Source organism: Macrosteles quadrilineatus, unplaced genomic scaffold (genome assembly GCF_028750875.1).
Source record: "Macrosteles quadrilineatus isolate MER2022 unplaced genomic scaffold, UCM_ALF_1.0 Scaffold_2__2_contigs__length_208266976, whole genome shotgun sequence".
Classification (NCBI taxonomy): Eukaryota; Metazoa; Arthropoda; class Insecta; order Hemiptera; family Cicadellidae; genus Macrosteles; species Macrosteles quadrilineatus.
The window spans coordinates 31,200,386-31,225,995 of NW_026542595.1; the positions used below are offsets into that span (position 1 = coordinate 31,200,386).

Here is a 25,610-nt window from a genome sequence, read left to right on the forward strand (position 1 = left end):
TCGTGTGCAGCAAAGTGCCACTTTCACCACTAGTTACACAAATAACTATTGAATAGCATCAAATCTGAATGAAAGCTGCATCGCACACACCTCCTATTCAGCACTATTAATGATGAATATATATGTTGCGGATATCTGATTTGTCTTTGAAGATTAGCTGTTACTGAAATAGTGCTCTTTTTATTCAACAAATCTTTAATGACTAATCAAAAATAATTTGAATAAATATTAAAATTAAAATTGTATCTGTATTGTGCTAAACGTTAAAAATTCTTTCTTGTAGTGAGTTATTTTGCTTTGTATAGACCTTAGTAAACAGAAAGCTTATGCTATTTTTTGTTTCCTGCTTAATCAATTAAATGGAAATTAATTAGCAAGTGTCATCGTTTATTGACCTTGATGTATATTTAGTTTTAAAAGTCAATGTTTTGTTTACAGGCATACCAGTTTTGTCTCAAGTACAACCGTAAGACAGAGTTTCGTAAGTTGTGTGAGAAGCTGCGTAAGCATCTGGAGGACATTGGCAAGTTACCAGTGTTGGCGGCCAATGTCAGTCTCACCAAACCAGAGACCCAACAGTTCAACTTGGACACCAGGCTGGTACAGCTCGACTGTGCCATTCAGATGGAACTGTGGCAGGAAGCTTACAAAGCAATTGAAGACATCCATGGGCTAATGAATTTGTCAAAGAAACCACCAGTGCCCAAGACAATGGCCAACTACTACCATAAGCTAGCAATGGTTTTCTGGAAGGCCGGTTATTACCTCTTTCATGCTGCTGCTCTGTTTAAACTCTTCCAGCTAAGCAAAGACATGAAAAAAAACATGACTCATGATGAATTGCAGCGGTTGGTATATTAATAAAAGTTTTATTTAGTGGTTTTGGTGAAACTACCAAAGTTGCTTAATTTATTCTGGTCATTGTTTGGCTGATAACATTATACAACCGTGGTAGTAGAAATGTCTTGACATTTAAAAATAAGTTTGTCAGGTTGCAAATGATTAGCTATACTGTATGAAATACATTTATCAATAAATATCAGTGCCGGATTTAGGGTACTTGCGGCCCTAGGCCAAATTACTTGAGCGGCCCTCCCTCTGTGGTGGAAATTCCTTGCGATCGCGGAAGTAATAGTGAATATCTCCTATGCATCAAGGAGATATCATCATCAACACCCGTGATCGTGGATGAAATCGTAGACATCTTTCTTAAACCAAGTCAAAGCCATCATAGGTATCCGTGACCGCGGCAAAATCGTAAACATCCCCCGTGGGCTGCAACAAAGGGACATCATCCTCAGCACTCGCAACCGCGGCGAAATCGTCATCATATTCTGTGAGCTTTGACCTTGAGGACATCATTACCGTCACCCGCAACCGCAGTAAAATCGTGAACATCTCCCGCGGTCCGCAATCACGGGGACATCATCATCGACACTCGCGACCATGGCAAAATCGTAAACACCACCCGCGAAGCAGCAGTCACGGGGACATCATCATCGACACTTACGAATGCGGCAAAGTCGTATTGAAAACATCTCTTGAAAACTGAGATCATGAGGACATCATCATTGTTACCCGCGGCCGTGCCAAAACGTAAACATCCCACTCGGGATTGACACCTTTAGCCGCGGCGAAATCGTTAACATCTCCCGTGAGCCGCAATCACGGGGACATCATCATCAACGTTTAAAGTTTCTGTATCCATGATTTAAATTTTGTTTTGTTGTATATTGATGTAATTGTTAAAATATATGTGTTATATTTATGATAGGTTAAGTGTAAGAAAGGTCCATGTGGCCCTAACTTTTACAATAAATAATAATAATAAATCTTTATTGTCGTTTAGTAATATAAACATTACAATAGACAAGGTCAACATGTTTTGTTACATATGTTATATAAAATATTAAATATTCTACAGAAAATGTTAAATAAAGTTAAAAGAATCGACACTCGTGACAGCGGCTAATTCTTGAACGTCTCCCGCGGTCTTCGATCATGAGGACACATTACCGTCACCCTCGGCCACGGCTAAATCGTGAAAGTCTCCCGCGGGCCGCAATCACGGGGAAATCATCATTGACAACTCGCGACAGCGGCTAATTCTTGAACGTCTCCCGTAGGCTGCGATCATGAGGACACATCACCGTCACCCGCGGCCCGTGAACGTTTCCCGCGGGCCGCAATCACGGGGAAATCATCATTGACAACTCGCGACAGCGGCTAATTCTTGAACGTCTCCCGTGGGCTGCGATCATGAGGACACATCACCGTCACCCGCGGCCCGTGAACGTTTCCCGCGGGCCGCAATCACGGGGAAATCATCATTGACAACTCGCGACAGCGGCTAATTCTTGAACGTCTCCCGTGGGCTGCGATCATGAGGACACATCACCGTCACCCGCGGCCCGTGAACGTTTCCCGCGGGCTGCAATCACTGGGACATCATCACCGTCACCCGCGGCCACGGCAAAATTGTGATCATCTCCCTCGGTCCGCGGAGACATCATTATGGTCACCTGTGATTGCGGCAAATTAGTGGTTTAAATTAAATAATTTTTTTTATGAAAAAAAATGTTTTTCTCAATCCTCTGCGGCCCCTTTTTGCTTGCGGCCCTAGGCCGGGGCCTAATCGGCCTAGTGGTAAATCCGGCACTGATAAATATAGATCAAATAAATTTATTTTGGAAATATACATTTTTAATTTTTAATAAACTGGATAAATGCTGGAATACAGCCCCAATTTAGGATGCCTATCAATACTTTTTAAGAATAAAATTGTGAAGTGAATTTTTAAAGACAAAGACAGTATTGAGCTGATAAAAAGTTGCAGTTTTTAAATTATTATAAACATAGAGATGATTAGCATTTAACATTACTATTTTATTATCTAATCATCTGTAGCTTTGAACTCTTAACATAATAATAATATTATACAGGAACAATGTCAGTACACAAATTCAGTTAATTTTCTTTATTACTAACATAAAGGTATTAAACCGAGATTAGTTGATTTCTCTACAATTCAAATTAAGATAATTATTCCATTTATAGTTATGTAGATGTATTAAAAATTGTTGAATACCTTTGAGAAATGATAGTAGGAACTTTTAAATCCAGTGACATGAGGTAGTTCTAATGCGGTAATTTATGTTCCAGAATGGCCAGTCGGGTGTTGTTGGCAACATTGGCTATTCCACTTCCATCGGCCCACCCAGAATTTGACAGGTTCATTGAGACTGACAAGAGCCCCCTGGAGAAGGCTCAGCGGTTGGCAGTACTGCTCACTCTGCCCCAGCCTCCGACACGAGCCTCTCTGCTCAAAGACATTGTAAGTTAAAATACTCATCAGAAAAACACCAAGTGTTATTTTTGACATTTCTTTTTATATACCAGTATTTTACATTATTTTTCCATCAAATTGTCTTAAGTCATGTCAAATCTCAAGAGCACTTTCTCAGACCTATTATATATTCTGAAATGCACAGGTGCGTCTGAATGTGGTGGGGCTGGCCACACCTCCACTGCAGGAACTCTACAACTCTCTAGAGGTGGATTTCTCCCCATTGACCCTTTGTCGCCAAGTACAAGCTGTGTGTGATGGTCTGGTGGGAGAGGAGAGTCGTCAGTACATCCCCCCTCTACAGGAGGTCACCCTAGTCAGGCTCATCAGACAGGTGTCTCAGGTGTATCAGACCATTCAGTTCTGTCGTCTGCTGGAGCTAGCTCAATTCACCACACCATTCCGTCTTGAGAGACTCTTGGTAGAATGTGTGCGTCATAACGACATGCAGGTAAGTCATGGTTCTACATGTAGGCTAGTTTTTCTATCCAAAATTTTATTTACTTTTAAATTTGTTTTTGTTATTCAGCGCACATGTTTAGTGACTATCGGTTGTCATGTTTTTCGGTTACAATGATAAATAGTAAAAATTTGCAATTTTCTCTAAATTTTATATGTAGGCCCTAAATTAGATTTTTGCAAAAAATAACTAAATATAGCTGAGACATCTAACAAGTGTCAAATAAGTGTCTCAATGATGATTAGTTGTTGCGGATATCTGATCCAATTTGAGGACTAAACCAGCTACTTCTGATGAAGATTCAGTCATTCTACCCAAGGATTGTTTGTTACACAGCTTGTAACTTGTGTTGTGGTATGTTTGCCAGATCCGTATAGAGCACAGTACAGGTTGTGTTCACTTTGGCATTGATCTGTCAGAGTCTCAGAGAGAGGACCACCCCGAGGGGCCCACACTGCAGGACATGCCCAGTGAACAGGTGCGCAACCAGCTGGTAAACATGTTCAATGTGCTGCACCGCTCCATGCAAGTCATCAACCCCAACCTGCACAAGGTATGTACATGGTATTACTCAGTTGAGGCCTATACCATCGTAAATTAGACATTACATTCCCATGTTTCAGTGCTTTTGCCAGTGTTAGTATGGAAATTACATGCTACTTAAATAACATCTATATTATTAATATGCTACATGAAACTTTGTATACAATAAGAGTTTTTTTTTTTTTTTTTTAGATTTAACCCCACATATTATATACCAAAATGTCCGACTAGGTGTGTAGATGCACAAACTGATTTAACATTTTTTAAAGTCACTTGTGGTCTGCCCCAGTGGCTTTTTAAGTCCCCATGTTATCCTTATGAGGAACATATTTGTTTACATTATGATCAGCTGGATAACATAATTACTGTTAATATTTTAGTTCAATTTATATTGGGGAAACTTGTGCCACAATAGTTATTTGTGTAACTAGTGAGCAAAGTGGCACTTTGCTGCACACGAGAGCAATCCCGGCTCGTGCGGAATGATCTCGAGTGCAGCAAAGGCCTTTTGCACTCGTGTTACACATTATATTTTTCCTACTGTCACTATAAAGCATATAACTAATTAGTCTTTCAAACAATATACAACACGTTTTTAGGTTCAGCTGGCAACACAAATAGGTGCCCTTGAGAAAGTAGTCACCGGTCCGTATCACTCCGCTATTTTTTCCCCGGCAAGCAATGTGCACCGAACCTTAACAATGTTCGGTTAAAGGAAGGAGTTTTGTGGCGATATACTTATATATTAGACTTGAGAAAATAGTTCCGTATGTTATTGTAATTTGAAGTGGTTTCCGCGCCTAAAAAAATGCTTTAAAGGTATTTTCTTGTTTATTAAGATCGTAGGAATGTTTTAAAAACGTTTAAAAGAAAAGTCCAGAAAGTTCAGAAATACCGAAACTATAAACACGAAATGACAGGTTAAATCGTAGTTATAATAGTCAATCAGCTGCTCATAGTATTTTATCTTTAAGTGTTGCCAACCTATTTCCAAGCGTACACGGATTATGTGCATAATAGAACCACGCTGTTTTTTTTTTTTTTGTTGTTTCGTTGGAATCCTGATGTGCGCCAATGTTTAAACCGTACGACAAAGTATAAATATGCAGCAATTAGCAGCTTTCTGTACTATAAACAGTACAAAGAAGCCAACTTTGTCGGGTGACTGTAGGAAAAGAATATTTAATACATTTCTAGATTTACAGGTTAAGTGTAAGGGAGGGCCATGTGGCCCTAACTTTGCCTGTTTAAATAGATCATTTTCATTTAATTTCATTTCAGATTTAATAGTACCCAGATATGTGTACATCTATGAAAACAGAAAATAAATTAATTTTATATCCATTTATAGTACATTGTATAATTTTACACAGGCATAGCCAGGTTTTGCTTCTAGTTAATTTTAATGAGTACTTACTTTTGCTGCAGGTAGGAAGGTGAAAGTGGGTTTTTATTATTGAAATGTTGATTAATAGCTTAGTATAAAATACCAATGAAATTTTTTTTCAAATTTGGATTCTAAATTATATCTATACACTTAAGCAAGCTATAACAGTTCTTGTTCTCCCTAAAAAATAAGATTCGGAAACTTTAAATTTATACTTTTTTGGAATTTTCGTCGTAACTGTTAAGCATACAACAACGCTTCAGTATACTAAATGTATTTGTTTTTTAAGTTTTGTTGGTCGAAATAGGAAATCCAATTAGTACCCCATAAAACTCCCCATACAACACTTCCCATAATCCGATCATGCTGGTTTGCAAACCCGTTTGAATAAAAGTCGTTTTACACGTTTGTGTCTATTAGAATCAAAATCGGATAATTTTTGCTCAAGTTAGGCACACATATCACATATATATAATTTTAACGGATGGTGTTTTTAGCCTCTGGGGACATCAAAATGAAAATTAAATCGGTCCCAGGCCAATAGCTAATTTTTTAAATGGAAAATTTGCTTACACATATAAAGTTTGAATCAAAATAAAGAACAAATTTATGCATATCTATTAAAATGGCATTTTTGTGAAAACACTAGAAGAGCTATGTCCCATATTTTAATCAAGGTCTGACGATAAAAATGTACTGTATGATGAAGAGGTGTCAATTACTTAAGACGATTGGATAGGTGAGGTTTCTTTTAATTTGCATATGATGTGAAGCAATGCTAGCACAGTTTGATCTGTCCTTTGGCAACATGTCTTTAGGATAATAATCCTGTGCAATAGCCTAATGCCACTGGGAAAATTATTTAGGCCTATGCTGAATTTTATAGCATTCACTTTAAATTTCTTGTGGCGACATACAGTATAACTTTATGGAAGATCTAAATGGTATGTTGAAAAGTTGTACGTTTGAGTGTGACTTACAAACATAATAATACCAATACCTTTACTGTTCTTGTTGCATGTGATCCTTCAAAGGAAATGAAATCAGTTTATTTTCTATATTAATGAACATTAGGCTACAATGTATATTTACATAAATGATGGAAAACAAAAATATAGGCTAGGTAGAACCTTTAATGAGGTTACCGTACCATTATTTAATTGTACATAGGCTAATTAAAAATTAAAGTTCATCCAGTGCAAAACTAAATTTTTAAGTCACAGAAGATATACATAAAAAATAATAACACATAAGCACTTTTGAGGAAACTACCTCAAGGGGATAAAATAAATAAATTTTTCCAAAAATTTAAGTTTATTGCAGTTTTATCATGTGCCTAATTGTGTCCATGTAGCGAGTCTATTGTAGTGTCGTATCAATAGGCGGACGATGATACCTTTGCCTCTGTCCTATATACTTATTTTTATTGAAAGTCCAAGTAAGCAGATTTTTTACTATCCAGATTGACTCCAGTCTCAATTATAGATCCAGTATAGGCCTACTGTTGGAGTTGTACATTATAAAAATGCTGTGGAAGTTCATCAGATTGAAAACCTTGTATAAGTATTTACCTGTTTTGTGTCTTGCATCACAAAATAGTATTGATTTCAATCTGTGGTTGGTTATGCTACAGACAGAACGTGACAGACTGAGAGCCCAGATGGTGCAACACTACATGGACACCAAGGTGAAGGAGCACCAGCGTATCCTGGCCCGGCACAAGATCATTGAGGACCGCAAGGAGTTCCTAGAGAGGATGAACACTGTCAGGGTGAGTCCAGCTTACCCTTTACAGACACATTTGAGGTGTTCAAAGCTAAAAATTAGGTAACTTTCATAATATTATTTTCCTACTTTTTGGGTGGAAATTAATTCATTTTGTCCCAAATGTGCAAATTACCGTAAAGTTTGCTGCTAATAATGTAGTACTGTAAAGCACAAAAAATCTGAAAGTACAAGTGAGTTTTGACATGTCTTCATAGCCTAATGATTTAAGTAGCCTCAGTAGGTCTATTGCCACTTTTGCAGTAAAATGTCACTATATTAAACATGAGTAGTTTTTAAAATGATACCATGATCACAAGCTACTCATTGCCACTTGATCGCCTCGATCACAAAAGTAGATCATAATATAGTGCAACTTGTTAATAGAGATGGAGATTTTTTTGCATTTTGTATTTTTTACATTACTTTCATGCTTAGAGTCTTTCAATTGTTCTGGTTTGCATACAGGAAGAGGAGGAGGCTCGCAGGCAGGAGGAGCTGGCCAGACAACAGGCTCTGGCAGAGCATCGTAGACAAGAGGAGGAAAGACAAGAGAGGGAGAGAAAGCGACATGAGAACGAGATCCAACAGATACGAGACAGACATCTCAAGGAGAAGATGCAGCAGATCTCACAGACTGCTCATGGCCAGAAGGTTCTCAAGAAGCTGGAGGAAGAGGTTGGTCAAACTGGTCAAACAGTTTACTAAGTGACAATAGTTTTAAAAACAACCCCTTTAGGCTCTAAGCCATGGTACAGTAATTACAGTACAGTAATAATTGGGGTTTAGGCCCAATTTCAAAACCTCTGGATAGTTGTACGATTGCCTCAAGGGCATTGAATTGTTTAATAACTATGCCTTCATTAAAAAAGATTTCAACAACTAATTTTACAATTAGATTGCCCATGCCCTATTTGTGCTTATTTTTCAGTGAGAGTTACTGTTTTCAGGATATGAAAAAAATGGATGCCGAACAAATTGCAGCCAAAGAAGCTGAAGAACTGCAGAAAGAAAGAAAAGAAATGCAACAAAAACTCAAATCTCAGGAAAAGAAAGTAGATTACTTTGAACGAGCAAAGCGTTTAGAAGAAATCCCACTCATGAAAAAAGCATTTGAAGAAAAGGAGGTTTGTTCTTTATTATTATGGTTTTCTAATATAGTTTCAGTGGCAGCATCACTGTAGTGATGTTTTCAGAATGGCAGAACTAAAAAAAAACTAACTGATAAAAAATAACGTAGAGGATACGCGTCCGGTAACCGGACGTGGATAAGGCGTACGGCAATGACGTCATGGGGTTGCGGGAGCCTGGAACGCCTTTAGTACAACAATACCATGACCAGCCATCGGTGATTGTGGTGTAGTGGTTAAGATGCTCGGCTGATATGCAAGAGGTCCAGGGTTCGAGTCCCATTGGTGACTTTAACTTTTTGTCGAAGATTTTGCATTGAATACCATTTATTCTTAACTGTACATCTTTTATTAGAATTTTTGGCATTTATAATTTATTAATAGAGAAAGAATTTAACCTTAATTCGATTTTTTCATCATCAGCAAGTTTGGTTGGTTAGGTTAGGTTATGACAGTAATTGCCGGACGTCTAATCCACGTCTGGTTACCGGACGTGTATCCTCTGCCAAAAAATAAAGTTACTTTTCGGAGAAGTTAACTGTTTGTTGGGCAGTTGTTTTTGAGGATTTCATATGAAATTAAATAATGACATATCTTGGTAACTAATTGTGTTATTATTGTTATTAATAATTAAATATTGTCATACTACCTTAATAACTTATTAAAAACTATTACTTAACTATCAATAAAATATAACAAATAACAACTAAGAAAGCTTAAAGCATGTACACTCAACCGGGACACGTTCCGGAAAAAATAAGTAAAATTAAATGTAGACAGAGGGTCTTTATTACCAACACAAGTCAATGTTTTTGAAACCACAGTGTCTCTTTCTGGGTAGGAAGAGCAGTTAAGATGTAAACATACTAATAAATAACAAATCATTGTCACCAGTCAGGCTCCAGGCCCACTCAAGGTCATAGACCCCCCCCCCTCTTACCCAGTTTGCAATACAATGCTCCAATCATGAAAAGTAGAGTAAAAATAGTTATTTGTGCAACTAGTGAGCAATTGACTCACTCGAGAGAAATACTTAGTCACGAGCCATAGGCGAGTGAGGAATGGTTTCTCGAGTGAGGCAATTGCACTTTGCACTCGAGTTGCACATTATATTTTTCCTACCGTTACCATAAAACAAATAAATTGGTAAAGAAACGTAACATATTTTTGCACAGAAGTGAACTTTTAATATGCCATTTAAAGATACAACAGTACAACAGCTGACCAGCTGATTTACAGCCAGTGCTGCCAACGTATTTCGCGCGCATACGACCTTGTCTGCATGTTACACGCTCACTATTTCGTGCCTTCACGTTGCAAATCTGGAGTGAGACAAAGTAATTAGAGTGAGACAATGTTAACATTGTCTCACTAATGAGCGAATTGGCCACTTTGCTTTCTCAAATCAGTGAGAGAACATGTACATTGTTAGGTAACTGTAGGAAAAATATATTTATTTGTTCCAAAACAGAAAAATGTTACAGATAATTTTCAAGATTCATGGTAGTTTGTGTCTTGTAAATATGTTATTTGATCTTAAAGGCCAGATCAACCTTACGAGTGTCATTGTGATTTCTATCAGATATAACATTCAGTTATGTTTTAGTGTAATGTAAACATGTTAATTACCATAATTTAATACTGTACTGTATTGTATTTCAATACTCAATAGTATTTTGTTGATTAACCGTGATTTTACGTATCCAGGAAGCCTCACCCATACTTTATCCTGGTTAATCAGGAGTAGAATATCGCAGGTTAAGGTTACTACCACAGAAAAAATTACTTCTCACACTTGAGAATGAACATCAACTAGGAAAAGACAATGTATTGAGATGACAAATCACCAAACAAACATTCCCCCTTCTGACCCCTTGGTGTTGTTAGTGGCTGCCACTGCCCCCCATGGTCAAAATGCATACCAAATTCCAAAGCAACTGGACATTCCCCTTCCCCACCCCCACATTGTTTTTCAACAAGGGCGCTGACCCTCACGGCCGCACACAACCCTCACTGATCGCGCAAAAAAACTTGTTTTTGAGGTGCTTCCGCCTGTCAAAAAATCTAACTATTTGAACTGCAAAACTACTAACGAGTACATTAACTATTTGTTAGCTAAAATCTAACTGGGTAGAAGTTTTTTTCAGTACTTTTTAAAAACTAATGAATATGATATATTTTTTAAAAACTAACGAATATGATATAAGTAAGCCGAAGAAACTAACGAATATCGCTAATCGTTAGAATTTATATTTGTTATTCCCAAGTATGCCCCCAAGGCCAAATACCCACAAAACGCAACCAGCCCACTTAAGTCTTGAGTGAAATATAGTGTTAACCTATATAGTTGTCTGAAGAGTTTTGCAATGTAGATGATTCTGTTGGGCTGTTAATATTTCTGTAACTTGTTTTTTTCCTCGTTTTATTCAGTAAATGTGTGTAAACTCTGTCTTGATTTGTAATTGGTTTTGCCAGGTACTAGATCGCAAGTTTTGGGAGCAACAAGAGGCAGAGAGAATTGCGATGGTGATTGCTGAGAGGAAGTTGGCTGTTGGACATAGAGAAAGACTGGCTCGAATGCATCCAGACCGAGATGCCCTCATTGAGAAACTAAAAGCACAAAGAAATGCGGCATACCAGGTTGAAATCAGATATTTAGACGTTAGGCCTACAGTTTAACCAGTAAAACTGAATATGCAAAAAACACTTAACTGTCTTGTATGTTATTTAAATACAATTCAAATCAACTAGTTATTTTAGTTTTAAAACAACATACGATGTTGCATTAGTGACAGTTTTATCACATAACAATCAATTGTTGTTTTAGGAAAAATTAAAAGAATTTGAAGCTAAAATGTCTGAAGAAAGGAAGAAGCGTTTGTTGGAAAGGAAAGCCAAGAGGAAGGAAGAGAGACGAGCTGCGTGGATCAGAGAGCGGGAAGAAGAAGAAAAGAGAAAAGAAGAAGAGGAAAGAAGAAAAAAAGAAGAGGAAGAGAGGCTAAAAAAAGAGGAAGAAGAGAGGCTTGAGGCCAAACGCAAAGCTGAAGAGGATGAGCGATACAGGTTTGTTGATTTAATTGATTTCTACTTTATAAGTTTGTAGACTTTAACAAAAACTAAAGCAGGTAGGCTAAATTAACTTGGATCGGCTATTATTTAATATCTACTTAAATATTAAAGTTCATAACATTAAAAAGTCAGACGTTAAATTCAGACTTATCGTAGGAAGGAGAAGGAGGCGAGAGACAAGCAAGCAGAGATTGCTCGTCAAAGAGAGGAGGAGTCTCTGCGTAGACTGGAGGAGAAGGAGAAGGCTTGGCGTAGTGGAGGATTGAAGGAAGAGGACAAAAGACCAATCCGAGGTGGTGGAGGAGGAGGCTTTGAGAGGACAGAGGATACCGGCTCATGGCGACGGGGAGAAGCCAAAGCTAGCGATCAAGTCTGGAAACCTAGTAAGTGACAAAATGTTGATAGTAAATATATATATATATATTTCTGTTAGTTTTTTCAATCATTTGTTTCAGCTCAATAGAATTGATTCTTTTAGTTGTAACTTTTAGTGATTATTTTAATTTTTTACAATAATACAAAAAAACAACATATTATTAGGGTTCTATATGCTTTTTATATCACTCCTAAGACATTCATAAAGTTAAACTTAGTTCAGGCTGTAATAAAAAAATCAATTATAGAAACATAGTGAATTTGAGCCCAGATACACCAAAAGATGCATAGAAATACCCCTGCCACAGCACACCTAAGCTAAGTAAATTTCCATTTACCCGTTTGCACTCTTACTGAAATAATGCCAAATAAGCTTTACTATTTTACTAATAATATTAGCTTAGTATGAAATAAACAAATTTAAGAAATGTAAATTTATAGTTCTATGTTCTGTGTTTAACCAATATAACAATTTTAAGCTCTATAAAATAGTTCCCAAGGAAAGAATTTTCATGTTTTGGGGTAAAAAATGGGAAATGAGAGTGAGTTTGGAATGATAAAAATGATGAATTTAACCATAAATTATTATTTAGCTTGGTTACTGATCAACATAAGCTGATTTCCTAGCCAAAGATAATTGATTACAAGCCAAAAAGTGAAAAATAGACAATTTAACTATCAATAAAGTGCTCAAAACATCTGTGAACAACATTTTACAATGTCACTGTGCTCTACTATTAATAGCATCTGTTTGGATGTTGAATACTGTTTAACAAGTAAATGTTTTTTTTTAGAGTCATTGTCCAACCGAAGAGATGATGACCAAAGAAGACCCCCAGAGGATAGCAGAGATGACAGAGATAGATTTAATCGAGACAGAGATAGGGACTATGGCAGGGATAGAGACTATGCTAGGGATAGGGACCGTGACCGAGACCGTGATCGAGACTTTGGTCGGGACAGAGGAGGAGGGTTTAGAGACAGGGATGATCGGGACAAAGCTGGTGGCTTTGGCAGGAGTTATGACAGGCCTTCTGAAAGGGACAGAGTAAGTAACATATTTCAAATACCCCCACTGCAACAAATATCCAGATCAGTAAATTTGTATTTGCCTGATTGGAGTTTTATCAAAATATTTACTCTTAAATGCTAGATCTATTCCCCAATTAAATAAAATTATTAGGTTTGAAAAGTAGATTTGCTGTTCAATAATACAATAGATATATTTTTTTTGTGTCTGAAATATTAATAATTTTGTATGATTGAAATGGCCAAATGTTGTCAAAATATAGGTTATCAATAAAAGAACATATTGCAACTGTTTATTTTTTTCTACAAGAACAACAAAGGAAGATTAAATTTATATATTTTTTATTATTTTTCATTAAGTCCTACAAAATGGTCTAGAATAAAATGTACAGCTTTTTTAATTTGGGAGTGAAAATGGGATGAACCGATTTTAACCCCATAAAACCTTAGTCCAATCATGCTGGTTTTCCAACTCAGTCAGGTAAACGTAGTTAGTGGATTGGATACCTGCTTGACCATTCAGGTTCTGAAAAATTGCCTAATATTTGGTTCTCGGTCAGGTATAGTAGAGATATTTGGACTAATCACAGATAAGATTTTACTTTGCAATATAGGCAGTTTACAAGATTTCTATTTACATATTTTGTTAGGGATGGATGAGATTGGATTTTTAGTTCAAGACGAGGTTTTTTATGTCTCATAAAATTTCTAGACGGAATTTCCCTTCTCATACACAACGGGAAATGCACGTTCGACATTTTTAACATTGTTAGATGACTGTTTAAATAAAAAAATGCTGATTTATGTTACATAATAATAATAGGCTAGAATATTTAAAATCTTTTATTTAAAAACATCAGCTTAAAAAATGTATATTAATTATGCCAAAGTTATTAAAAGTGCTTACGATTAGGAAACATGGTGATATCAGTTAGGATAGAGTTAAACTTATACTAAATTGAAATATTACCTTCGTCAGCCAGCTCTTGTATGAGTGCGGAAATGTATGTTCCTCAACAGGCCTGTTTTTTAAAACCCCGTTATGACTATGTGTGTTTCATGTAAAATTGTTTTTGTGTTATAACGATGCCTTTCGGTTGAACAGTCTGATTATGGCACAGTGATGCTGAAACGGCCGTAACATTGGTAACAATACAAGAGCTGGCTGACGAAGGTAATATTTCAATTTAGTTATAGAACAAGCTCAGGGGCTAGAAAATATGGATTATAGTTAAACTTATCCTAAAATAAAATAAATCATAAAACAAAAGCAATATTAATTTGTATAAAATAGTTACTTGTTTTGGCTTTGTTTATAGTAGTAAAACATGCCTCACACTGCTTACACTTAACAAAACTTCTCAAATGATAAAATAATAAAGTAATATTAACATGTAAAGAATTAATTAATTAAGAACGCCTTCGCAAAGGAAATGAAACTACAACGCGCTTCTGTATTGCATTCTCGATCAAAAAGAAATCTCGTCTCGTATAATAAAATTTAAAATTTCCCGAAATTTCGAGACGACCATCCCTAAAAAAATTTTTATGTGTCATATCTTTTAATCATAAGTCAGAAGCTTCCCTTTAATTAATTAAACGAATAGGAGTATATTCAATTTTATGTCAGCAGCACTAGTCTATAACTAGTAGTTAGCTCATTACACAAATTTTGTTTTACATTACACTAACACTATACTGTATTAACTAGCGGGAATTAAAAATAATCTTAATTCTTTTTGTTTTAGCCCAATAGTAGCTGGAGAAATAAAGACTCAGAACCAGATTCTGACTCAAGAGGACCTCCCAGGTAAAGGAACTCTTTGGTATTCTTGTTTCTGGTTTTGGCCATCAGGGTAACCCTAATAAGTTGCCATTTTGTTGCAAGTATTGTGCTACATATTTGATCTTTCTGGTTTGTTGTTACTCCATGCAGATGTAATAAAGTGCACAGTTTGTCCGACGTAAACATGATCACAATCACATCAGACAAACTGTAAACATTACACGTCGGAGTGTCTTCTGCTCAATTTGTGTGGCAACCATGTTAATCCAATGTACAAAATCTGACGTGTCTCACTAGTTTTACTGTTTGACTTAATAAAAACTACTTTTTGACTAGATAGTAGAAAGTAATTAACTATTGTAGGCTGTACTGACGAAATATTTTACCAAACAGATAGCAGAAATTAGGCCATAACCGTATCGTATCGATATTTTCCGTGCATCAAAGATGACCTCTACTGAAGTACCTCATACCACAGAAAACGTTCTACTATAACCCAGAATGCCAACCGCATGGTAAAAAGCATTAAGCGTTTTAAGAGAGCTTTGCCTGTCAATCCATAGGCAGCGCCACCAGCGTTGCCATGCACTCAGCATAGCAATGCTGGTGGCGCTGCCTACGAATTGACAGGCAAAGCTCTCTCAAAACACTTAATGCTTTTTACCATGCGGTTGGCATTCTGGGTTATTGTAGTACGTTTTCTGTGCTTATACCTAGGCTAAGGCTACCCTAAAAAAGTTAAACTCGTGGAATGTTCCACTTTTGTCTGTTTTGACTTGTGAAATGATGTCAATTGAAGTTAACTGTTAAAATCTAGTATGACTTTATTTTAAAGAAATGAAATTCATCCATAAAAATTTGATAATGGATTTACAAATTTATCCCACAGACGAGGAGCTGATGATCGTGCAGGCGGTGGCCGCAGTCCTATCAGACGAGACACTGGCCGAGGAGGTGGAGACAAGGAGTGGAGAACTGCCAAGTCTGATGCCCCGCCACCCTCTAGAGCACCTCCACCAGAACCCAAGTCTGCACCAGCCCCAGGTACAAACCAAATAAAGCTTTGGTTGAAATTATCTTCAGGTTTTAATAAGATTATTGTTGTTTAATAAGATTATATTGTTTTATGATATGTATGGATGGATGGTAATAATTTTATCAAAATTTGTACTGGGTGAGAATGGGGACACTCAATGAACACACTATTATCTTTGTGTAATTTTAATTTCAAATTTCAGGCTAACCAATCCATAAAAACTATAAATCATCAAATTCCGGTGTTATTTTTATGGAGAAGACGTTGTAGTTTGCTTGTTTATGGTTAGGCCTGTTCAAATTTGTTTTATTTCATTATAAGCTATTTACATTTCACTAAAATAGTTTGTATGAAGTTCTTTGTACAGTCTAACCTTGATATAACGAACCTCGATACAACGAATTCCTTGATATAACGAATTTTTTTAAATCCCCTAGAACTCTCCATAAGACACAATGTATATTTTACCTCTACATAACGAACAAACCATAACAACGACCTTGATTTAACGAATTTTTCGTGATTTCGGCTAAAATAAGACATCTCAATATAGCGAATTTATCATTGTCAGAACCTCTACATTGCGAATTTAACCTCTGCATAACGAATTGTCTACGTCTTTCCCTCGATATAACAAATCCCCCACCCCATTATTGTTTTTGAAAAATCTGTTTCTTTATCAAATGAAATGAAAGGTGACGTCATCGCTTACGCTAACATTCGTCTGCTCCGTTTTACACATCTCTCTGTCTGCTGTCGCTGCGCACGCTATGTTGCAACTGAGAACTGATTTCATTCACTGAGGACTGATGACGACGTAATGTTTAGTAAGCTGTGATTGGGCGATAGTACAATTTTTGGATAAAGAGAAACCTAAGAAAGAATAAAAACAAAACCAGGGAGAAAGAATAGCAACATCATTATTTTAACATTCCTTTTTCGAGTGTTTTTATTATCTTTAAGTTGGCTATGATTATACACTTTAATAATGACTTGTCTAATAATTTATTGTTTTCAATACGATTTGTTTCAACTAGCAACACCAATGCTATATTTAATGATTATTATTGACATTCCTCTGTTGTGATGAATCAGTACTGTTTGTAAGTAGCCTACCGGCCTATCACGAGCAGTAGCTTACAAAACTTTCTACAAACGTTTTGTTTTGTTCTGTACATGGTTTATGACTACGCAATACAGTGTTTGGCTAGGTTTTAGGAGGGTTAGAACAAGCTGTGATTTTAAACTTACAGTTTTTAACCTGTACCAAGGTCAATGCCATTATCATGATTGCGCAATATTCAAGATCCTCCCCTTTTTTATGCCGGATAATTTAGGTTCTACTGTACAATGTAAACACTGTACTGTATAGTATTGTAGCCTATGCTACTTTAATTGTGTTTTGTCTAATCCCGACCTATATTGACCGACGCTAGTTCTGAACCTCGACTTAGCAAAATTCCTGCAAACATAACCTCTATATAATGAACCTCGTTTTAACGAAATCCTTGATATAACGAATATTCAGTTCGGTCCCTTCAGATTCGTTATACTGAGGTTGGACTGTAGAAGCAAACCTTATTTAAATAGGGAATACATTTTATTTTAATGAAAATCAAATCAGACAAATGGAAATTCGCTTAGTTAGCTTGTTTGCTGTGGTGGGGTTATTTTTAAAATAGTTCAGGCCCATCTGTGTGAGATTTATCTATGCCATAAAAGTATATTTGTATACATAGGCCTAAAGTAATTGCTAGTGAATATTAATATTATTTAAGCTATTTACAGTATTAACCTCTGTTACTACATAATGTTCTCTTCTAGGAGGTTACTGGTCAAGATATAGCAGATCATATAAATAAAAATAAGATGTGAACCCTCCCAACATTTTCCTGACCTAACCCAATTTTCCTTGTCCATGTAAGTATTTTCCTTCCCGGCCCTTACATCATGTGTAAGCCACAAGTACCTGTAATTTGCCTAATAGTTATTCCAGTTAGTAGTGTTAGATAGAAATAAAAACTAGTGATGGTCAGATCCGGATATCAGATTACCGGATCCACAAAAAATCGGATCTTGAGCAGGATCCGGTTTTGATAGGCCTAGATCCAATTTTTTTTTTTATTTTAACAACACAAAACGTTCTTTATAAAGTAAAATTCATGAATAAGAACAGGTGCTTTGTCATAGTGATGTATTAAAAAAAATTAATATTTAAAATAATTAAAATCAACTCCATATCCATATCTGTATCGATATACAAGATTTATCTTTACCCATCTGTAACACTCCAGGGTGAATACAAATTCAAGACTCCCCCCATCTAATATTTTTTAAGTAAATATACAGAAATACCCTATTGGTGGTTGTGCATACTTAGCAGGAAGTTTCATGTTATGATTTTGAAAATTGTTAGTGTCCCTCAAAAATTAGGGATTACGTATCCGTGACTATCCGTATCCATATATGTTTTTGACGTCGTCATACTGTGATATTGCCTATCCAAATGAGTTACTGACGTTACTGTGATATTGCCTATCCAAATGAGTTACTGACGTTGACACTGTGTCATTGCCTTGCCATACACTTTATAGATGTTGCATTTTCTGTGTCATTGCCTAGCCGTACAAGCTATATTATTATATAACTTACTAGCTGGCCCGACAGGCGTCGTCCTGTCCTAATGTTGTTTTATGTCAATGCTCGTTCATTTTCAAGATGAGCTCGTTCACATGGCTCAATCACGTCCTGGTTGAAGTTTGTTTGCTACGCTTACTCACCTTTTGGTTGCAAATTAGCTGTTATCATAAATTTAAAAAAATAATAGTGCTGCACCCTGTTGGTAAACTATTAATTTTTTAACCGACTTCCCCACTACCAACAAAAGGAGGAGGTTCTCAATTTGTTTGTGGCGATGTTTTTTTTTTTCTATGTATGTTCACCAATTTCTCTGTGATTCTTTTACCGATCAGTGTGGTTCCACCACCAAAATAACCAGGAGAGTTTCTATTTGGTACCTTATATATTATCTTTAAGTATAATATTTGTTTCGGTGAAAAATTCTTAAAACCTTAAATATTCAACACTTATTTTGTTTACATTTGTTCAGATTGTTTACATTTGTGCAGAGAAGGCAATAAATAATAATAACATTCCTACAGCTGTAAGTTGAAACCATTTAAATGAAGCTACAGACAATTCTTCATGAAACAGTTGCTTCATATTGATCAATAAACTATTTCTTGCCATGGAGCCTTAATGAATTACATTGAGAAAAATGCATTTTGTTTTGGTTACTATAAAAAATGTATTTTAACGTTTGACCTGATTTGTGTATACAGTAATTCTGTTTTTAGTACCTATTGAATATTCTGACTTACAAAAACATATGTTTCAGTGAATAGCTGTATGATATTGACAAATAAAGGTGTATTGTGAAAACCAAAGCATTCGTAAAACAGGTCTAAATATAAATTAAATGCAATTATTCCTTACACGTACACGACCTAAAAAGTGTGACAGTGCATAATCGTCAATTGTCTTAAAAATGTAAAATATTTTAATTACTAAACATGCATTTGCAGATGTGGAATGTTTATTGATATTCTCTACCCAGTTACTATATCATATCATTACTATTATGCCTGCTTCGGAAAGTCCTAGAGGAAGATGATTTGCAATTTCGACTAGGCTATATCTTGATCAAACAAAACCACCTACATGGCTTGCACCACTTTTAGCCGAACCAATCTTTCATATAATATTTTCCAAAGGTACTATACGTGTTAACGACCAATTTTCCACTTTTGAGAGATTTTTTAGTGCTGGTAGCTGAGGAATAACTTTCATATTGTTCCAAAAGGCTTGAGACGTTACTGTATTTATTTTTATAATGTAGAAGTACACTGATTGCAGGAAACGATGATGTCTGACATTTCAATGTATCTAGAAAAGACAATTAGTTTTTCATTAGGCCTAATGTAATGGACAACTCTTTCTTTCTTAAGGAATATCTCAAAATGTTTATTTTCATACCCATTGATTATGTAACCTGAACAGGTGCCTCAAGCAGTTTTAAAATAATGATTGTTCTGTAGAGCTTTTGATTGTATCAAACAGTTTTGCTTATCAAAAAACCTCAAGTAAATAATACATAAAAAATTATACAGTCACTAAAAATAATGAAATAATTTATTTTTGTAAAAAAAATACAACCGACTTCAAACGCTCTAAAAAGAATGAAATAATTTCAATAAAGTAAACTTTTGTATTAGGCAAGCTTACGTATTTCAAGTCGGCGTGGCTCAAACTGCAAATATGATTGAAATTAAATATTGTGTGTGTATTTTGAAAATCAATAAATTGTAGCTGGATAACATAAATATGTAAAAAAAATTCTGAACTGTTTTGTTTATATATTAAAGGAAATATTTTCTTGTATTTTATGTTTACTTCACAATAAATGCATTATGAAAATAACACACACAAATGTTCTATATGAATAGGAAAATAATTTAGTTTGATATTGTGATAGGGAAAAGAAGCTAGTTTAGTATTAAAACGTTACTTTTCTTAGTTAGAAACATTTAAATGCGTTATAATATTTTTAAAGATACTCGTTAATACCACTATGATGCCGATCTCTGATTACGGTAATAAAATAACACTTAACGCATAACTATGAAAAAGACATGCAGATTAACCCCTTTAGCTATAGATAGTCACCTGCAATATGGACACCCTCTTTAAATTTTGTATCAAAAATCATCATAGAGCCGCGCCGACTTTAAATACGTGAGCTTGCCTAATACAAAAGTTTACTTTATTGAAATTATTTCATTCTTTTTAGAGCGTTTGAAGTCGGTTGTATTTTTTTTACAAAAATAAATTATTAATGCTATTGAACATCACAGAATCAAATTGTTTAGTTGAACCAGCTGTTAAGATTCTATAATTCCATTTAAATATAAGTACTCAATAAGGTTAACATGGGAAACTCCAGAGCCACTGGGGCGGAACCCTTTTGACGGATCTGCACCAAACTTCACTTAAACCTTCCCGGGGGCGTATATAACAACTTCCAAAATTTTCATCATGATCGGATGGCCGGTTTGGTAACGCATAAAGGACAAACAAACAGACAAGCATACATTGAAATTTATAGATTACATCAACCTTTAAACATTACCAATTTAACTTTAAACAGTATGATTTAAATTGTATTTCTGTAAATATTATGTTTTCTTTTTCAACCCCCGTTCTAATGACAGTACGTATTCATCTGAATTTTTCAAGATCCGGATCCAGATCCGGTACTGACACTTTCTTGGATCCGCCCATCACTAATAAAAACCCATGAGCATATAATTTGTTGAAGAATATTTGCTATTTTGTAAAGAAAAAAATTACAAATCAAACTAGGGATAGATCTATTTTTACATTATAAATTCTTATTTGAAAATAAATAAATGGGATAATGAGTTTTAAAATAATGCAAGAGATTGGTCAACACCAACTCTCGATATAGATACCTGATTCTCAAATCTCGATACTTGTACCATTGATGGCATGAGACACCATCATGACTTGCCTATAGATTAAAGGTGTGAGAGCTGCTTAATTTTCAAGCCGAACCAAGCTTTTTTTGTAAGAAACTAAGTAATACAATTGTTCTATTCTTCTCTCCGATACATATCTTAGGTTACTCGATAATTTTTATATTGTTAGCTGAAGGGTGTCTGTGAAGTTTGCGCTATTGAAAAATTCATGATTTTGTCTCGATTGCGGATAATGTTCCGTAATCGCGGGAAACGATGATGATGACTACACAACCGTGGAAGATGACTAGAACTTTGCCACGATTGTGGAAGACTATGATAGGTAAACTAAAAGATAATGTGAATGCATATTACAGCAGATTTACAATTTATGATAAACGCTAAATTCAATGCTTCAAAAGATTCAAAAGCTTTATTCACCATGCAATACAAAATGTACAATAGGCTTTGTCTCGTACATTAAATAACTTAACGGCTAAATAAATAAATCAAATCATTCCAAATTATAAATTACAAAATGCAAACTCACACAGCAAACCATACAGAAAAAAAATTAACAAATCAGCAAGCCATGCAAAACAAAACAGCAAACCTACATACCAGTTTCAGGCAAAACCTTTCCAAGTGAAATGGGCTCAGCCCTTATAGCCTCAAAAAAATCCTCAATTTTGTACAGAGGATTTAATGACAACCATTTTCTTATTACCATACAAAACTTAGAGGTGCACAAGGACCGTACCTCAATAGGTAGACAGTTAAAAAACTTTATACCTGAAACAGGAAAACATTTTTGAGTCAAACTTAGCCTATGGCCAGTCAAATGTATGCTATTGGAGCTTCTTGTGTCATATGGGTCCTTGTTTAAAACAAAGCTAGACTCCTTAGACTTAATGGAAATTAGACATTGAGACAAGAAAAATGAGAAGAAAGCGAGTCTCACAAAATTAAGGGGAACTTCACACATGAGCCTCCTAAGCAGATGAGTGACTCTACTAAGTTTTACGCAAAGGGCATCAATGTGATCACTCCACCCAAGTTCAGAGTCCAAAGTGAATCCCAACAACTTCACTGTATTACCCTCATGTACTTTCTTGCTTAGGCTAAACAATATTCCTTGTGTTTTCCCTCATTAAGTGCTAGCTTATTACCAGAAAACCAATCTGAGGCTGCATAAAACAGCACATTAACATTATTACACGCAATATAAGGATCAGGATGGTTCATAAACAAAGTAGTGTCATCTGATACAACAGCATCTCATGAGAAAAACAATGATACAGATCATTCATGGTAACAATGAAAAGGAAGAGCCCTAACACTGAGCCCTGTGGGACTCCACATCTGACCTCAATGGCACTCGAGTTGCTACCATTCCAACTTACAATCTGAGATCTATTGTCTAGATAAGACTGCACCACCTTGAGGGCACTCCTCCCAATGCCAGACTTCTCAAATTTCTCAATTAAGTTGTCATGAGGAACAGAGTCAAAAGCACGAGATAAATCACACAAAAGAACAGCAGTTGACGACTTGCTCTCAAAAGCTTCCAAGATTACTTGAAGGAGAGAATCTACAGCTGTAACTGTAGACCTTCCCCTCCGAAAACCATGTTGAATAGGGGCAAGGAGGTTATTCCCCTCAAAGTGGTCACAAAGCTGATTCAACATGATCACCTCCAATACTTTACCAAACACCGGTATTAAAGATACCGGTCTAAAACTCTCCATTACATCCCTAGGGCCCTTCTTGTATACTGGCACTGTTCTTCATACTTTAAGTACATCAGGAAAAACACCCTGCAGAAGGCAGGAGCTAAACAGATGGGCCAAGATTGGAGCAATCAAAATGACAATCCTTTTCATAAAATTAGCCGACATATCATAAATATCCTTACTTTTAGAGGATTTAATGCTGCTTTTTACTGGTGACCAAATCTGACATGCTTTAAACTGAATTTAACTTATGCTAGCCTAAAGTTAACTTGTGAACTTAATTTAACTTAATGTGATTAACTTGTGCCCAACTTAAATCTTGAGGATTTCAGGTATGCCTACTACAGTAGACTCTCGCTCATCCGGATCGGCCTTGTCCGGACTCCCGGTAGTCCGGATCGGCAATCGTGATTTTTTTTAGTGACACAGTGCAGTAGAAGTCCGATTATCCAAGCAAAACAGGACCGAGACTACCTTGAATAATGAAAAAAATCGGATAACACGGCAGTAAAAATTATTACCGGTGGAAGTGCATATGCCCGGGCTATCATTACTGTGGACCTGGAACAAAATTCGGACGAAAAAATTATACCGGTGGAACTGTGGACCTGGAACAAAATTCGGCCGAAAAGATTATTACCGGTGGAAGTGCATATCCGCCGGGCTATCATTACTGTGGACCTGGAACAAAATTCAGCCGTAAAGATTATTACTGGTGGAAGTGCATATGCCCGGCTATCATTACTGTGGACCTGGAACTAAATTGGAAAAAACGGCTATATACAGTACTGTGTATTTGCTCGATTCTCGATAGTCCGGATTTTTCGTAATCTGGACCGGACGCCTGCCACATTAGTCCGGATGCGCGAGAGTCTACTGTACTAGCATCTAAATGTTTTTTTTTTCAAATTATCTATTTCCCCAGAAATAAATATTGTTTTATTTTGATATAAAATTAATAACCTGTAAATATCTTTCAAATAATAACTTTTATGTTAATGCTACACGTTCACTTTGAATATAAAAAAAGTTAATAAGTAGTTATAATTATTGTGGGAATAATGATTTATTGTTTTCATATTCTCTTGGATTCTTTGTGTATGATTGCACCAATTTTAAGAAAAAGCTGCTTTAAAAAAACTTAAATGAGGGGAAAGGTATTATAAACTTAGTTCCTCGATTAATCCTTTCTAAAAATATTTATATTTTACTCTATGTACTCTCTACTTGTAAAGTCCAAAATAGTACTATAATTTACATTAATTAGTTTATAGCCTGAGAATAAAAACTATTAGGATAAAATTTAGTTTCAACATAATTATTTATAGGCTATAGCCCAGCCGGAATTACAAACAAAGGAATTTTTAATGTAGCCATGTAGCGTAACGTTCTTGGCTGTTATTAATCTCACCCTGTGTTGTCTTTTGCAGCCCCAGCCGAGGAAGAAGACAGCAGTTGGAAGAAAGTCAGTCGGCGCTAATCATAAACTTCAAATGTCATTTACCCAGCTTTCTTTTAGATTAAGGATTTTATTCAGCCACAATGTGATTATCATGTAAACATGTTACATGATAATCAGTTGGGTTTGTTGGTTAACAAGTTAAAATTTGTATTAAAATATTAGTTAAACAGTTTGCAACAACTTTCAAAGTTATTGCTTTTGGGATTTGGGTAGTAATTGCTTAGTGTTTTGTTCAAGGATCAAAATTTACTAAATAAAGATATCTGTCAATCAATTATCACGATTTATTACTTTCCTTTTCTTATTTGTATTCATTTTTTGCAAACATAATAAGTATTTTAAATAGACTGATAATGTATATTATAATCCTTTGGACTTTCTATGGACTGCTAATATAAACATCACATTTTCCTAATATATTATTTGTATTAATCATTTTTAAGCCTTTTGATACCCCAGTTGGTATGTTATTTGGGTTGTGTAACTACAATCATCATCAGTTTTGTAATACCAGCCTCCTCTAAAACAAGGCTGTGTGGCAATACACTGGCCGCGGCCGGTAACAGTAATAACAAAAGAATATATATAAGCATTGCAACAGCTGTTTCAGTGTTGCCACTTTTGTCTCATCTCAGTATTGTTTTAGAGGACGCTGTGGTAATACTAATATCATGTTTTATATCATTAAGATGTCATATTGTTTCAAATACTTAAATAAGGGAAGGTTATGCTTTTTGTTAAATTATCTGATGCAATAAAGCAGGGGTGCCCACAAGGGGGGGCTGTGACGCAGACTGCGTCATTGAAATTCTTGGGGGGGGGCTCAAAAAATTCAAATGGGGGGGGGGTTGGCTAAAGCTAATTGCAACAGTGTTCAACGTGACGACAATCCAAAATATATTACGGAAGTCGCCAGATAGAAAGTGGATTAATTAATAACAATAGTTATATTA

At 35.7% G+C, this 25,610-nt stretch overlaps 1 protein-coding gene across 2 annotated transcripts in view; it reads left to right on the forward strand.

The window, feature by feature from the left end:
- Positions 1-24,934, forward strand: part of LOC128984043 (eukaryotic translation initiation factor 3 subunit A) — a 48,760-nt gene extending 23,826 nt beyond the window's left edge. The window contains exons 5-19 of one of the 2 annotated variants that reach the window (XR_008489977.1): positions 439-848; positions 3,163-3,334; positions 3,492-3,797; positions 4,174-4,359; positions 7,370-7,507; positions 7,969-8,178; positions 8,451-8,627; positions 11,106-11,270; positions 11,458-11,693; positions 11,856-12,082; positions 12,869-13,122; positions 14,852-14,913; positions 15,779-15,933; positions 17,750-17,845; positions 24,626-24,763. Coding sequence is in view for 1 of the 2 variants with exons in the window: in XM_054403326.1 (XP_054259301.1) it covers positions 439-848; positions 3,163-3,334; positions 3,492-3,797; positions 4,174-4,359; positions 7,370-7,507; positions 7,969-8,178; positions 8,451-8,627; positions 11,106-11,270; positions 11,458-11,693; positions 11,856-12,082; positions 12,869-13,122; positions 14,852-14,913; positions 15,779-15,933; positions 24,626-24,675 (2,748 nt within the window). In the remaining variant the exon portion in view is untranslated. Of the gene's footprint in view, positions 1-438; positions 849-3,162; positions 3,335-3,491; positions 3,798-4,173; positions 4,360-7,369; positions 7,508-7,968; positions 8,179-8,450; positions 8,628-11,105; positions 11,271-11,457; positions 11,694-11,855; positions 12,083-12,868; positions 13,123-14,851; positions 14,914-15,778; positions 15,934-17,749; positions 17,846-24,625 lie in introns of both variants that reach the window. The other variant, XM_054403326.1, reaches the window with a different exon arrangement.
- Positions 24,935-25,610: the final 676 nt, after the last annotated feature.